Source organism: Falco biarmicus, chromosome 1 (assembly GCF_023638135.1).
Source record: "Falco biarmicus isolate bFalBia1 chromosome 1, bFalBia1.pri, whole genome shotgun sequence".
NCBI classification, from domain to species: Eukaryota; Metazoa; Chordata; class Aves; order Falconiformes; family Falconidae; genus Falco; species Falco biarmicus.
In genome coordinates this window covers 56805701-56819917 of record NC_079288.1, presented here as the reverse complement: position 1 = coordinate 56819917, position 14217 = coordinate 56805701, and the positions used below count along the sequence as shown (strand labels likewise).

The 14217-nt window shown below is 38.1% G+C and overlaps 1 protein-coding gene across 6 annotated transcripts in view; it reads right to left on the bottom strand.

The window, feature by feature from the left end:
* BANK1 (B cell scaffold protein with ankyrin repeats 1) overlaps positions 1-14217 on the bottom strand; it is a 167027-nt gene that overhangs the window by 129316 nt on the left and 23494 nt on the right. For 4 of the 6 annotated variants that reach the window (XM_056349050.1, XM_056349059.1, XM_056349068.1 and 1 more), the window contains 2 exons: positions 13474-13872; positions 4434-4499 (listed from right to left, as the gene is read on the bottom strand). In XM_056349050.1, coding sequence (XP_056205025.1) covers positions 4434-4499; positions 13474-13872 — 465 coding nt within the window. The remainder of the gene's footprint in view (positions 1-4433; positions 4500-13473; positions 13873-14217) is intronic. The other 2 variants (XM_056349075.1, XM_056349084.1) reach the window with 1 other exon arrangement.

Below are 14217 nucleotides of genomic sequence, written 5' to 3'. Positions count from 1 at the left end.
GTTCACATATCAGGCTGAATATGGGTTAAAGTTTTTACAGATACCACCCTCAAGGAACTACCAGTGAGCAGCCAAACTTTCCCCTCTTGGCCATGTTTGAAGCTATTCTCTTGATAAAGAATATTCTTTCCAGTCATGAAAGTTCAAAAAATTACATGGCTGAAAGGACATGAAGTTTAACATAAATGAGAAGTCCTTTAACAACTGCATTGGGAGAGGCTGGGGGAGAAATGCTGGTAGCTGGCATTCTCAGCCTTTGCCCTACTCAAAGTACAGGATACATATTATTAATAGCATGAAAATGTTTACTGACACAAGACAAGTATACTCCATGTTACAGCATCCCTTGAATCACTCTGGTAACACAAGCCAGCTTGGACTGCAGCAGCTCAAACAGTGTATTTTAGCCTGCATATGACCAGCAGAGCTCCAATACCTGCACAGGGCTCTTACCAATGCCTGGATGAAATTTATGATGCTGTTCTTTATCTGTACAGCAATAAATTACATGGAACTTGTCTATCTAAGAGACCACATGTCTCCCTGTGCCACGCTGCCACAGCTGCTGTCAGCAGAAAGATTCACACCAGACACATTTGGTATTAAAGAAGGGGGGGGGGGGGGGGGGGAAAGTCAGTTGTCAGCAAGACTGACTCACTAGGGGACAGGCTGGTTTGCAATTTACTCCCACCTTTGGTTTGAAATAGCTAAAATCTACTGAACCTTAAAGCAGGCTAAAAGGTACACTACTTTCTCAGGAACACAATCAAGAGTGATGTTTTTTAGACATTTCTGAAAACTATGCTTGCTTTCTAACTCCTGATTGTTTTCCTTTTTCTAGGGTTACGAATAGGAAAGTAATGTGAGGTCTTTATCTTTTAAGACACTGTCCTTTAACCCAACACCTAGACCCCAGAAGAGCCACATTTTAGTAAAACAGGATTTCAGATAGCATTATAGGAAAGAACAGTATAGCAGAGAGAGGTACTCCTATAGCTCTTCTTTATCTGCAGAAGGGATGCCACCTATTTTGTTACAAAGGCCTGGCCTTTCTCTGGTTTAGTTTGGTAAAGGCTACAGGTAACACAACATGCACATTTAAGTGAGTTTGATGAGACCTCTGAGCAGAACCAAAAGATGTCTGCTGTTAAACTTAATAGGAAGACAGCTATTATATTTTAAAACCACCGTTTTTGTGCTCTGCTTGCCTGTCCTTAATTGGTCCAGTTAATTAGTGCTAGGATACAAGCTTCAATAGCACATGCTAAAAAAAGACAGAACTGTTTCACAGCTGGGGAACAGACTTTTCTGAAGCTGAGTATTACCTAATGAGCATCTAAATCTGAGGATAGCTCTATTTTGCAGGTAAAATATTGAATGCCAATTCTACAATAAGGCATTCACATTTTATCTGTGTGGGTACAAGGCTCTACTCCCAGATTCTAGTAAGATTGCTTCACTTTTCCAACCTTAGTACAAATTATAAATAATGATTCCTTGGGGAGCAAAAAATTTCCTGAGGAACCACAACAGCTTCTCAAAATACAGCTATCTAGTAATAAAAATAAGTCTACTTTTCTTATATAGAAACAAGAAACACAGCAAACACACAACATTTCGGAGTGGCTAAAGAGCTGACTTGCTCTATTATCACCTACAGGAATAAGTGCTCATATATTCATATCACGGTGATTAGCATTCCACAACTGGATCTTTTCCATCACTCACTAGGCAAATCAATTGTTTTCACATCTGCCTGTAGCTCATATTCCCCAAAAGGATCTCAGTGATCATATTGTTTTTCCATTTTCCAATGTACTGTCTGACCTCTTCCCTCAAGGCCTTGCACAATTGCACTTTAGTCAATCACTTCTTATTGATTTGTTAGTGCTTGCTCATTCCCCATCTATCTTTGCTTTATTGGATATAATTTGTTATGGTCTAGGGCTTTTTTATGTGTCCTGTCATCCACTTACTGCTCTTCCCACCCTTGTTGCTTTAGATTTCTTGTTTAGCTTTACACTTCTGATCTGTTTAACTTTCATTCCAGTTAAAGTCTAAATTCCATCTTCCCTTGATTTATCCCTCTTTCGTACAATATCTGTGCAGTCAAAACAAACCTCAGATTTCAGCATGCCAGTCTCCACTTCAGACTTTACATAAAGTGCTGTTATTTTGTGAATTTATAGGGTTCTAGCAAAAATCCTTTCTTGGTTTATAATTCCTCCTGACACTTCTGTTTTGTGTCACACATACAATTCAGCACTGCATACATTTCCTTCTTATTGTAAAGAAAAAAGAAGAACAAAAAGTGCCTGGAAACATTTTTTCAGAATTCATCCAAAGCCAAATCCTGTCTGGTTACCTGAAGATCAACCTGCTTTCTACAGGGCACAAACACTGGCTCATTTGCAGCTGCCATATTTCCTTTCTTGGCTTTGTAAAGACTGACATGCTGAATCTTGGAAACTGCGATCATTTCACTTCTTGGGCTACTTTTCCTTCCAAAGTTCTGCAGTGGTATCAAATCACTGCTCCCTATTGCACCACCACAGAAGAAATGACCACGTATTGCCTTACACTCATGCGGGAGTCAGTCTGAACCTCACATACAGGATACAATTATTGGGAAACCCACTTTTCTAGTTGGCCTTTTCACTCATCACAGCAATTGAGAATCTTTTTGGTCCTCTTAGCAGTAACTAAACATTGTTAAGCAGCACAGGCTACATACAATCAATGCTGTCGACTACCAAAAGCTGACTGAGAACTGTGGTCCAGGCAACTTGAGCGAAGATTAAGTGAAATTTTTGATTTTAATACAAGATTTTCTTAGCTGGAAAATCCTCAGTTCACTTTAATACAACATCAACCATTCAGCTGATGGGAAACTTGGACTTAAGCTGCTCTTCAAGTCCACCTATAAAAGCAGAAAAGGATTCATATAAAGAGAGTCAGGGTTTAACATGGGAGTAGCTTGGAGAAACAATTCCCTAGTCCTTTCTTTTCTTAGGATTCTGTTCTCTCTGACCACTCCCTCTTTTACTGTCTCATTTTTTGGACATCACATTCATGAATGACAGGAACAGTGACGCCAGCTTATTGAGCACCTGGATGATGAGCCAGTAATAACAAAACTCCTTCTTTATATCAACAAACTTCTTCAACGCACTGGCCCATGGCACATTCAACACACAATCAAAAGAGATATCCTTGGAAGCCTTGACAGTAGGTTTGTAGGCATAAAACACTGCAGCTTTCCAGGAGTTTTCTGCTTGAGACCACACCAGTGCACTCAAGGTACCAAGAAAGTCATAAACAGTTCCTATCAGAAAGGAGCGGGAGACCAATAGAAAAAAATTTAGTAGAGGGAAACAGTTGGTGCTAAATACTCCCTTCCACATTTCAAAGAGGCATATTTCCAACTAGTTCTGGTCTAGACCTGTAGAATGCACACCTTTCAGTGTCTGAAGTGAACCCAGTGAGCACCATAAGTGCATTTTCCCTTTTAGCTTTATCTGAAAAGAAACCAACGTGCATGCTCCAAAATTCTTCTGCATTGTGAATGAAAGCATGGTGAGCAGGAATAACTGGAGCATTTAAAAGCACACAGGTTGATGCTGGTGTCTTGAAATTAACTGAAGCAGCTAAAATTCTAAACTCCACACATCATTGACATGTACACTAAATTAGTGCCAGTAAGGAAGAGTCACTGAGCTTGCAGCGCTCCACTTTGCCAGCAAAGATGACCCATAGAGTCACTAACCTTAGAGTCCAGCAGCACAGAACTGCTATACCAGGAACTCCAAAATAACTTACCCAAGCTTTTCTATCAGTTAGCATGATGCTGCTGTTAAGCCGATCAGTACACAACAGTGTCAACCCAGAAATCAAGTTAAGTAAGAACTGGGGATAGGAAAGATGCTATGTAGCTCTTCACTAGGAAGTGGAGATTTTGCCTGTTTTCTCTACTATAACTCTTTATGGGCTTTCACAAATATAAATAAACCAGAATGACAAGTATCAACAGGCACTGAAGTCATGATGCAGGGCTTCTCCCAAAAACTGTCTGACAATGAGCGATGCTACAAATGTAATGCGAGTAGGACTGATCTGCAATTTCATATCAGCTCTCTCTTCACTACAAGCTGGGAACACAAAAAGAAAGCTCTCCATTTCTCTACTCCGAAACAAAACAAAAAAAGGAAATGTCCCAGCTGAATCTCTGTCCCCCTTTCACACTCCTCAGGAGAATGTGTGGGTATAGATCTGTGGGTGGATGTTTGAGAACAAGGCATGTTCCTCTACACAACTGTATGCTATAGTAAGGTTAATTTATTGCCTTTCATGTCTGACAAGATGTAAGAAAACAAATTTAATTTTCTGAAGAGTACTGGCTTTATTCAAGTAAATGCAAGGGGAATTCAACTCACCATCTGCAAGAACTGCTTCATAAATGTAAGACAAAGAGTCTCCAAGATTTTCATTCTGTGGCTTACCTAGGAAAAAAGATTAAGTTCTTTTAATGGTATCTACCTAGAAATATCCCTAACTGGTCATCGACTTTCATGACACTATCTCATCTCACTACTATCCTACTTGATTGTTTCATAGAATCTTTACTTTGCTCTAAGGAAGATCTTAACATCAGAAATCAAGCTAGGAAAAAAAAAAAAAAGAAAAAAATGGTAAAATAAAACAGTTAAGCAACCTAAACTCTCAGAAATAAGGAAATACCATGATAGCAATTTCCATTTTCTTTTTTTAGATGTAATTCTGTATGTTATTTAAGATGTAAGATAAAACTATTTTAAAGCTAAAGTTTTGCAGATAGGAAAAAAAATATCCAAGGACTAGCGGAGAGGAACAAGCCTAGACAGATCTTGAGATGGAACTGTATTTAAATTTTTTTCAATAAACATTCCTGTGACTGATCTTTTCAATTTACTATAGCAGGTAAGAAAAATGGACTTCAGGAAGAAGAGAAGTTTGCCTGAAAGTCAATATAGCAAACAATGCAAAAGGAGCGGGGCAAAAATGAAAGAGAAAAAAATCCCATGCAGGAAAGTGAGAAATGGAAAATGGATGCAGGCATTAGGGTTTGGAAGACAACTGTGTAGGGCTGTGTTTGGTAACACAATAAATCTGGCTACAGAGTTCCCAGTATTGGGTCAAAAAAAAGATGGCCACATCATGTAAAATACTGGTCCAATATTAAAAAACTGTCAGTTCCGATTTGCTGAAATTATTTTTGGCTTAGTAACCACCAGGAGACTTTCTGCCATATTAAGCAATGTCTGTCTATGCCACTCTTTCTTTATGCTGGATCAAGTTATCACCTGGTTTTCCACATCTGAGGTAACATTCACATAAGAGATACAAGGCCTTCTTGAGCTCCATATTGTGAGATCCAACTAACTCAACAAACATGCTGTTACACAGCATCTGTGGGATCCCAGTCAAGATCCTGTGTTATATTGCTGGGTACTCTGGAAGTGACTAACTAATATTACTACAATGGACCAAGTCTGAAAAGTAAGAGTCACTGAGTAAGGGCACCAAGGCTGGGATGTGAAGAGGAGCCTGGGAAAGCAATTGCATTAAAATGACTTCATTAAGGTTGCGTAAACCCAAACACTCAAAAGCAGTCTTTCTCCTTTGAAGTATATTGCTGACTATTTCTTTTAAATTGATCTTGTGGACAGTGCACAAGTTAGACCTACTCTGGCATTGACTTGTGGTTTTGTACTTAAAGAAGGTGTTGTTTACCTGATTTGATTCAGTTATTCTTGTAATAACAGAAGTCCAGTGAATGAGGAGAGAATTCTAGTGAGGGGAAAGGGCAGTGATATTAGCTGACTGCTGATCTAGAGAATTTAGGTAATTTCAGGTTCCCATCCTGAAGTTTTCAGGCAAAGAGCTAGAAGGCTTTTAAAACATGCTTTTCAGACGTGCTCATTAGTTTTGCATTGCACTTTATACGAAAGACGTTACAGCTGACCTGCAGACATCTCAGCAGTCACAAATGCATTTGAAATTAAAGGAAGTTTGAATATAAACATAAAAAAATATTGTATACTGTTATGTGTTATGAGAAGTAATGTCTTAAAGTGATTTCAGAACTGGAAGAAATGCTTCACCCTGATCATGCTAAATACTAGTACATAAAATGATAACCCACTGTTTGACAGTACTCAATACAGAACAGAGTTCTACAGGAATGCACATTAGGAAATTAATAATTCTGTTTTCTCAACAGGATTTGAATGGCATTCAGTACATAAATAATGCAACTGCAAACTCAAACACAAAACAAAGTATCAAATAACTGGTAATTAACTGAGCACTATTTATCCTGTATACTAATGAGGGCAGGTTCTTCGTGGGGGAGGAAGAATGCACTTACATAATTAAAGGCAATCAATGCAACGAACAATGGTCCTACCTAAAGTTTAATAGGCTAATTTGTGCCTGTATCTTTTTGACATTTGAACACCTAACTTTCTAACTGTAATAACATTTTCTGGACCAAGATCTGTCCTTATAGCCATTTAAGTACGTACAGAGAGACCCTAACAAGAGCAAAATCTGAATCTAAATAAAAAAGTTGTTTTTTTCAGTATCAAATTAAGTAGGTGCTACATAGGTGTTACAACTTTTCAAATCTGAAAAACCACATGACACATTGTATCCTATTTTCAAAAAGCTGGCACTAACTCAACAGAAATACATCATGGTGAAATTGCAAATAGCAATTTTGTTGTAACAAAACGTGTGTGCCACAAAATATACAAGGAATGCATTTCCAGAAAACTTCTCTAGATGCCTACCAACAACTTTTCAGTAATTGTGATTGATAACCACAGTGCAAAACATGATGAGAGTCAGTAATGCATTATGTGAAGGACGTGTAAAACTACAGATTCATACAGCCATATTACGGTTCTAGCTGCAAAATATCTGCTGGAAATCTTGAATTATTTGTAACCTTTAGAAATAACATCACAACTGCAACTAAATACTAACTGATCATGGTTGTGCCATAAACAAGACATAAATTTGGATGGTGTCCACTTGCAACCTTGAAAGAACAGACTAATGATAATAAATCCATTAATTAATTTTAAAATATATAACCTAAAGAAGCAACAGTAAAATCAGATTACATTAAATTAGTACATGTTGTTGCAATAATGTTTTTGTTCTAGCCACATTTTTTATTATTAATAAAACCTTTTATGAGGTTGTCCTAAGTGTTAAAAAACATTCACTTTAAGATGTCAGTGTATTTACTTTTCCAAGTGTAAGCAGTTTAGTGTCAAAAGTAAGAGGAAAACACATCACATACATGATGCATACTTCAGAATCCAGGGGTACAGGTCACCACGACTGGCTAGACAGATCAAAACACGAGCTACCTAGAAACCTGACTACATAATTAACTAAGTCTTCTCTGGATTTTGCAGGAACGAGAAAAAACAAAGAACTCAAACAGTTTAAGCAGCAGGGGGTGGTAGTTTCAAAATCCCATCTGTGGCTGCCACCTCCAGGCTGCCACTTCAGTTTCTCTTCTGGTTTGAAATAGCCAGGATCACATACCAGATGAAAAAAAGCGACACTAACTTTTTTTTTTGTTGACAGTTGTCCCCATTAAAAATCCCCATCAGGGTACTGGCATCCCAGCAATCATCCTCTGTGGAGATGGAGAAACAGAACTTCTCAGGAAAAATTATCAATCTGGTAATCTTCGCAGCAGTCCAAAGACTCACTGGCAGGGCAAAACAGAAACTAGGACTATACTGGAGCATACTTCTGCTAACAAAATGTCCTTTCTGTCCTTCTGCCTATGATAAATTCATACAGATTATTTTTGTTTTAATAAAAAAAATTAATTGGCATTTGAGGTGCTCCTCAATAAGCCGATGACCTCATTACCTTAAAGCACCAACAGTGGTATCCACTGCCTGATTGTAAATACATTGAAGGAGGAGGAAAGGGAGGCACAACTGAGTAGTCTCATCTACCGCAACTTCCACAGCAGCAAACTGTTGCAGCACATACAAACTAGCAGGCTGCAACAAGGCTTTACCATTGGTCAGATTCGACTGTCTGTGCTGTATCTTCTTCCTCCAGCAATCAGACCACACAACTCCTCCTCCATCAAACCCCCCTCTCCTACAATCTTCAGGGCTATTTAACCACTTAGTGGGAACGAGCTACAGCTGCACATTTTCCATGTCAATCAACCCACTGCCTCTGAGGCAAGGTCACAGCTGCATGTTATCAATGCTAATCAACCCACTGCCTTCATTCCTCCACAGTGAACGAGGCCAGAACTACCTCCATTCCTCCCTCCTCCATTTACTCAATCTTGTGTGACCTTGTAAGAAATCTTTACAATCAAGACACTTAATTCACACACACAAAGCCACAGTGTATTCAGTGCTCACAAACAAACCAACCCCAAAATTCTAGTGATTCTGTTTTCTCTTCAACGGTGGTTCCTATTAGCACTTCGTGCTTGTCAGCTTCATTTCTTCGTAGATTGCAAGTCATTGTGAAAACATAGGTGAAACACTTGCCCACTGAAGAGAATGATAAAGTTCCCACCTAAATTAAGGGGTTTAGCTCATCAGCACAAGTCTTGCTGACAGTCTAGGAAAATGTATCATTATTGGTTACTCATATTTGAGTACCAATGTGAAGAGGATTTTACAGAACAAGCAAAGAAGTGATTCAGAATGTGAAGTATTACTTCAGTATTCAACATTACATCCAAATGCCTGCTACAATTCCAATAAAACCTATGCCACTGTTCTAGAAATGAAACAAGAGATACCATAAAAGCATATGGTAAAAATATAGTGATTTATTCCTCTTTTTCTGTGACCTGCACAATGAAAATTAGCCCCATATTTGAAGCAGGCTGAAGATTTGTATGTTAAGCCCTATCATAAGCTCCCAGCCTCTTTGTCCTTCATTTACTATTAGAGACAAATACCCAGCTAGTATCTCATTACTTCAGATCTAAACCTTACTAATAGTTGCAAAAGAGTTTTCTTAACATTCCTTTTCATGGTGATTAAAATTGTGTGCAGGTACACTGAATATTTAAGTAACAATCAGAAATGAACAGCATATTGCTGTCTCAGATAAAAGTTACATATTCATTCTGAGAATCTTTCCTGGGCTTTCAAAACAGTACATAGAGTTTTCTAGTTGGGTTATGTCACTTTACATACCTCTTCTCACTTTTTGATAAAATAGCAGGTAATGAATAGATACACATAAGTTTGTTGAGCAGTTCCCAAATATCAAATTTTCTAGAAGTAGATTCTCTTCATTATTTTTTTTTTTGGGGGGGGGGGTGTGTGTGTGTAAGAAAAAAAAAGAAAGAAAAAAAAGGATAACACTGCTTAGAGAAAAGGCTGGAAGTCGAAGTGACAAGTGTTGTTTAGTTGAACTGTAAACAACAAAACCTAATAAAACAGCAAGCACACTAATGGATACTTCTGATTCCTGAGCTGTACTGAAAGTCCCACAAAAAAAGTCTCATAAAAGTGTCAGCACACTTTAGAAACAGTGTCACAGAAAATTATTTTTGAATCATCAGTACAGAGGCACGAATAACTACAGGGAATTCAGGACATTTAAAGTGCCAAGTAACTACCTCCAGCTGCAAATATCTATCTGTATCTACAAATCTCCTGCTTAAACATAAGGCTCACCTGAATTTGAAGTGGAAGTGTTTCAAGACTAAACAAAAAAAACCCAGCTATGTCTAGGCTAAAATCCACCAGGGTACATTGAAAGTATGTCAATTTAATATAAAAAGGGGTACACACTTCAGCAGACCAAGGAGAAGCTGTAGAAAGAAAAAGGGAAGGGAAAAGACAGATGCAAACAAAATGTGTCTCCTGATTCTACTTTCAGCAATATTAGAGAAAGCTGTTAAAGCTAAGTCAGAATTCTAGAGTCACACTGGGCCATCTTAAATGTTAACACTGAATAAAAGAATTTCTAAGTGTTCTACTCTTTCCCTGAGGTTTATCTTTTTTTATGACAATAGGCCCTTACACAAAATTCAAAACCAACTCTAAATCTAAAAGGTAGAGGTTTCAAACAGTGAAGTATTTTGTGAACAAGTCCTGCTAAAGGAATATTTTGACATCAATAAAAATATTTATGTTCCTCTTCATGCATAAGGTGAATATAATAAAATCTGTCACCATCCAGGAAACATATGTTAGGCCAGTTGCCATGTCTCAGTTCTCCCTTTACTCCTCCAAGAACATGTTCAAACAGAAATTACAAACCCTTCAGATTTTGTGTTTGAATCAGATTACAGGGCAAACAAGCTCTCTATTGGGTACAAACCCCCCTGCATCTTCCATTGTATTTAGTTTTACTGAACATTTTAATTAGTATTGGGTTTGGCTTAGAATTTTTTGCATATATACTACTTTAAAAGGTAGAAAGAAGTTTTAGCAGATAAAGAGCCCTACCTGCTCCAACAAGATGAAACTAATACCATCTTGTAAGTAGAAGGTTTCAGCAAAATAACTGGGGGGGGAGGGGGGCATATAAAATTAGATTTAGTTTGCATTCTTTCCATCTCAGACTATAAAGACAATGCAAAGAGAATACCATCTAGGAGAGAAGACACAGCTGAGAACTTACCTTGCCTAGGAAATTTGCAAAGTACGGAGAAAGCTGTAGTGGAAGGGTGGTGATTACTAGCACCTAAGCTATTATTAAAATTCTTCAAGACTGTGAGGTAACAACCTGATTTAGCATCCGTCTCCAGTTGTTCTAACTACCTACAAGTCATTCCTGAGCCCTGGCATCAATTAGACCTAGGATCTCAATACCATGCTGCCCTAAGGGATTAACAGAATTTAGTTGCAGTGGTGTAGAGCAGCATAGTGCCATGTAATCATTGTAATTAAAGTGCATCACTGAATTTTTAGACTTCGGTAAAGTGATAGCTCTTGTTAATACTGAGGAGACAAGGAGGTGCAAATGCATGGAGGAAGAAGTTAACAGCAATGAAGAGTTTATGGGGGAAAAAAATAAAAAGGAATGGGAAAGCATGAAGAACATACACAAAAGTGTTTTCATCAGTATCTCCAAAAGCAATGTAAGGGACAAGGGACAAGCACTGAAAACAATTTAAAATGACAGAAGATGATGATCCATATGAAGAGATATGGGAAATCTCGTAAATGCATAGTCCTGAAGAAAGGCATAAAATTTGCTCCAAAGCAAAAATAATCCAAGCATACTTAATAACCCCTTAGCAAGCCATTTTAAATACAAGGGAAAAATCTTCTTCCCAGATGTGTAATCTGTCAAAATCCCTGCCACAGATATCACAAAGGCTAAGAACTTAACAGGGTTCTACAAAAGTGTATCATAAATACAGACACTGCAAACAGTCACCATTACCTTTAAGCAAAGGTAAATAATGATAAAATACGCACATCTTCATCCCTCAGAGATTAAATCAACACCCAGGTGACAGCAAATCTAGCACTTGGAATACTTTCACTGTGCAACACAGAGCAGTGCAGAGGTCTCCTAGCAAGCACCTATCTGAGCTGGCCTGCCTGATGACCGGGGCACACCAATATAGAAAAAACAGGGCCAAGGCAGTTCTCAACTATGTGTATGGAGGAGGGCTTACAGCTTGAGGCACCACAGGCAGCAACACTAATCCCAGTCCTGGACCTAGTACAGTCAATTTAACTTGTCCCAGCTACAGTCTGTGCATCCCTGGTATAGGTGTACACATTGACACTGAGGCTTTCAACAACTATTCACTAATTGAGCTTTGTACTCATCTCTGAAGTTACTGATAGTGACCACTGCCAAAGAAAAGGTCATTTGAGCACTTATTAGTCTTTCGACATTACAATGTAATTAAAATTAGTCTTTCAACATTACAAAGTAAGGGCATATGCAATAAATACTTCTGCGAACGCACAGACCTAAGAAAAGAACCATCATCTGTCTTCTAGGAAACACTTTTATCAGAAAAGTTTGCAATTTCCTGTGCAACTGACTGCTTCTGGACCCAGCTCCCTGCTGTATACACACACATAGAGAGAGCATAGACCCGCTGTTTTCATTCCAGTAAAAAGCTGTAATGACCCCCAAAACTTAAAAAGTCTGAGAGACACTTGAAAAGATATACTGAGGAAAAGGTTAAAAAATACTGGACAGCAAGAAATGTTAGAACAGGAGATGGTTAGGCAGGAGAAGTTTAATTTTGAAAACACTGATATGATATTAGCCACACTGTGTGTAGACATATTCTGGGCAGGTTTGCAAGCCTCATAGTACGCTTAAGTTTATCCGCTCAAGCACAAGGCATTAGGGACATCTAGATAGGTCACACTGACTGAACTAGGGTCTCTCTATCCCTGTGTTCAAAAGAATATTCTTGGTTGTTCATCTGCACCCAAAACCTGGTTAATTTCTAAGTAAGAACCCTGAACTGCAGGATGTCTTTCTCAAGCCCAAACTCCCATTCCAGTAAAATGGCACCTTGCAGGTAACAAAGACAGGAACACAATGTTCTGCTTAGATAAAATCATGATAACATAGCAAGAGCTGAGAGGAGGTAAGAGATCTATAGACTCTAAAGAACTAGTAGTAAGTATGCTTTTAAAGCAAAACACACAGCTATTTAGTTGAAACCTGTACACAACTTATATCACCTTGCCAAAATGGCCCATGCATCTATCTTTCTAAAGCTATTTCTTCTTTATATTTGTGCAGCCTGACAAAGTTAAACTGCAGGTTAAACTAAACCATGTGTACAGACTGCCATTTCAGTACCTCTCACTCTCAAGAGAGGAGGTTTACTTACATTCCAGAAGTGCTAATCTCTACAACAATACTTCTTTGTAGTTTCCATGGACGTGTGAAAACATACAAACTGGATAGTTTTAGTCCTTACTACTTGGGTTGGCAAAAGGGGAAGAAACTTCTGCTCTTATTTTCTGTGTCACACAGAAAATGATGCCATCCACAAAACTGGGTCTTAGTAATTATTTTTCACTGTCAGATTTATCTAAAGAGATATATACACTGTCACATTACGGCATTTTGAAAGAGATAAAACATAAACCCCTAGTTTTGTACGGTTTCTGAGATTTGTAAATCCAAGAAACAGAGAAACAAGTGCATATCAGGTCTTCAATCTGACCATGAAGCGATGGTAGGATCACAGGTGCCAGCAGCAGATTTGAGGCTTTCCAAAACTGCTTTGCTGCAAAAATGAAGCTGGACTAAGAGTGCACTATCTCATCACACTTCAATAAGAAATGCATCACAGAACTAAAACTGTTGGACCAAGCTGAAGAGACATAATTCAGATTTTCTGGAAAAAAATATCACTTTTTCTTCCAAATGATACTAATACAGCTAACTTTTAATAACCATACAAAGTTTTCAGTTTTAGATTACCTGGTTGAATAATTCCAGTAACAACAGAGAGATACTCCTCAGGTTCCTGATCAGTGGAAATCTCTTTGCTGCCTCCATCTAAGGTCAGTATCTCATAAAGAATCTCCGAGCTCTCCACCCCACAAAGTAGAATCACCACGTTATCTGGAGGTTTTAGAACTTGCTCCAGAAAATAACTCCTCTTTCGATTCAGGCAGTTAAGAAGTCCACACGATAGTATCAGGAGTTTACATTTGTAACAGGGTAAAGAGAACAGCTCCTGGTGCTTGAAAGATGAAGTCTCTAGATTGTAGAGTAAGATTCCTCCTTCATTCACTATGTGTCCAAAAAGACATTTTAAATACAAAGCCCACTCTTCTGCTTCTTGTTCATATATCACGAGAATATCCTTCGTATTTCCTAGAGAGAAAAAAATATTAAAAAATAATTTCAAATGCATTTTGAATCCATTATAAATATCAGAAGACAGATAGTTATGTTTTCCCCCCCTCTTAAAAAACCTTGAGGTGCTGGACAGGTTATCACCTTGAAATGATAACCATCTACTTATTTCTAGACCAAGGCAGAAAGATCACCCACAAAAATGCTGGTAAAATACCTCAAAATAATATATGTTTAGCATAGCTTCAACTAGTATTTCAGAATAAATACTGAAATTGCAGTGTAGAAAGCAGAGCGTATTCACACATTCTGCTTACTCCTAGATTCTTGACAAATAGGTGATACTATTAAAAATGCAACAGT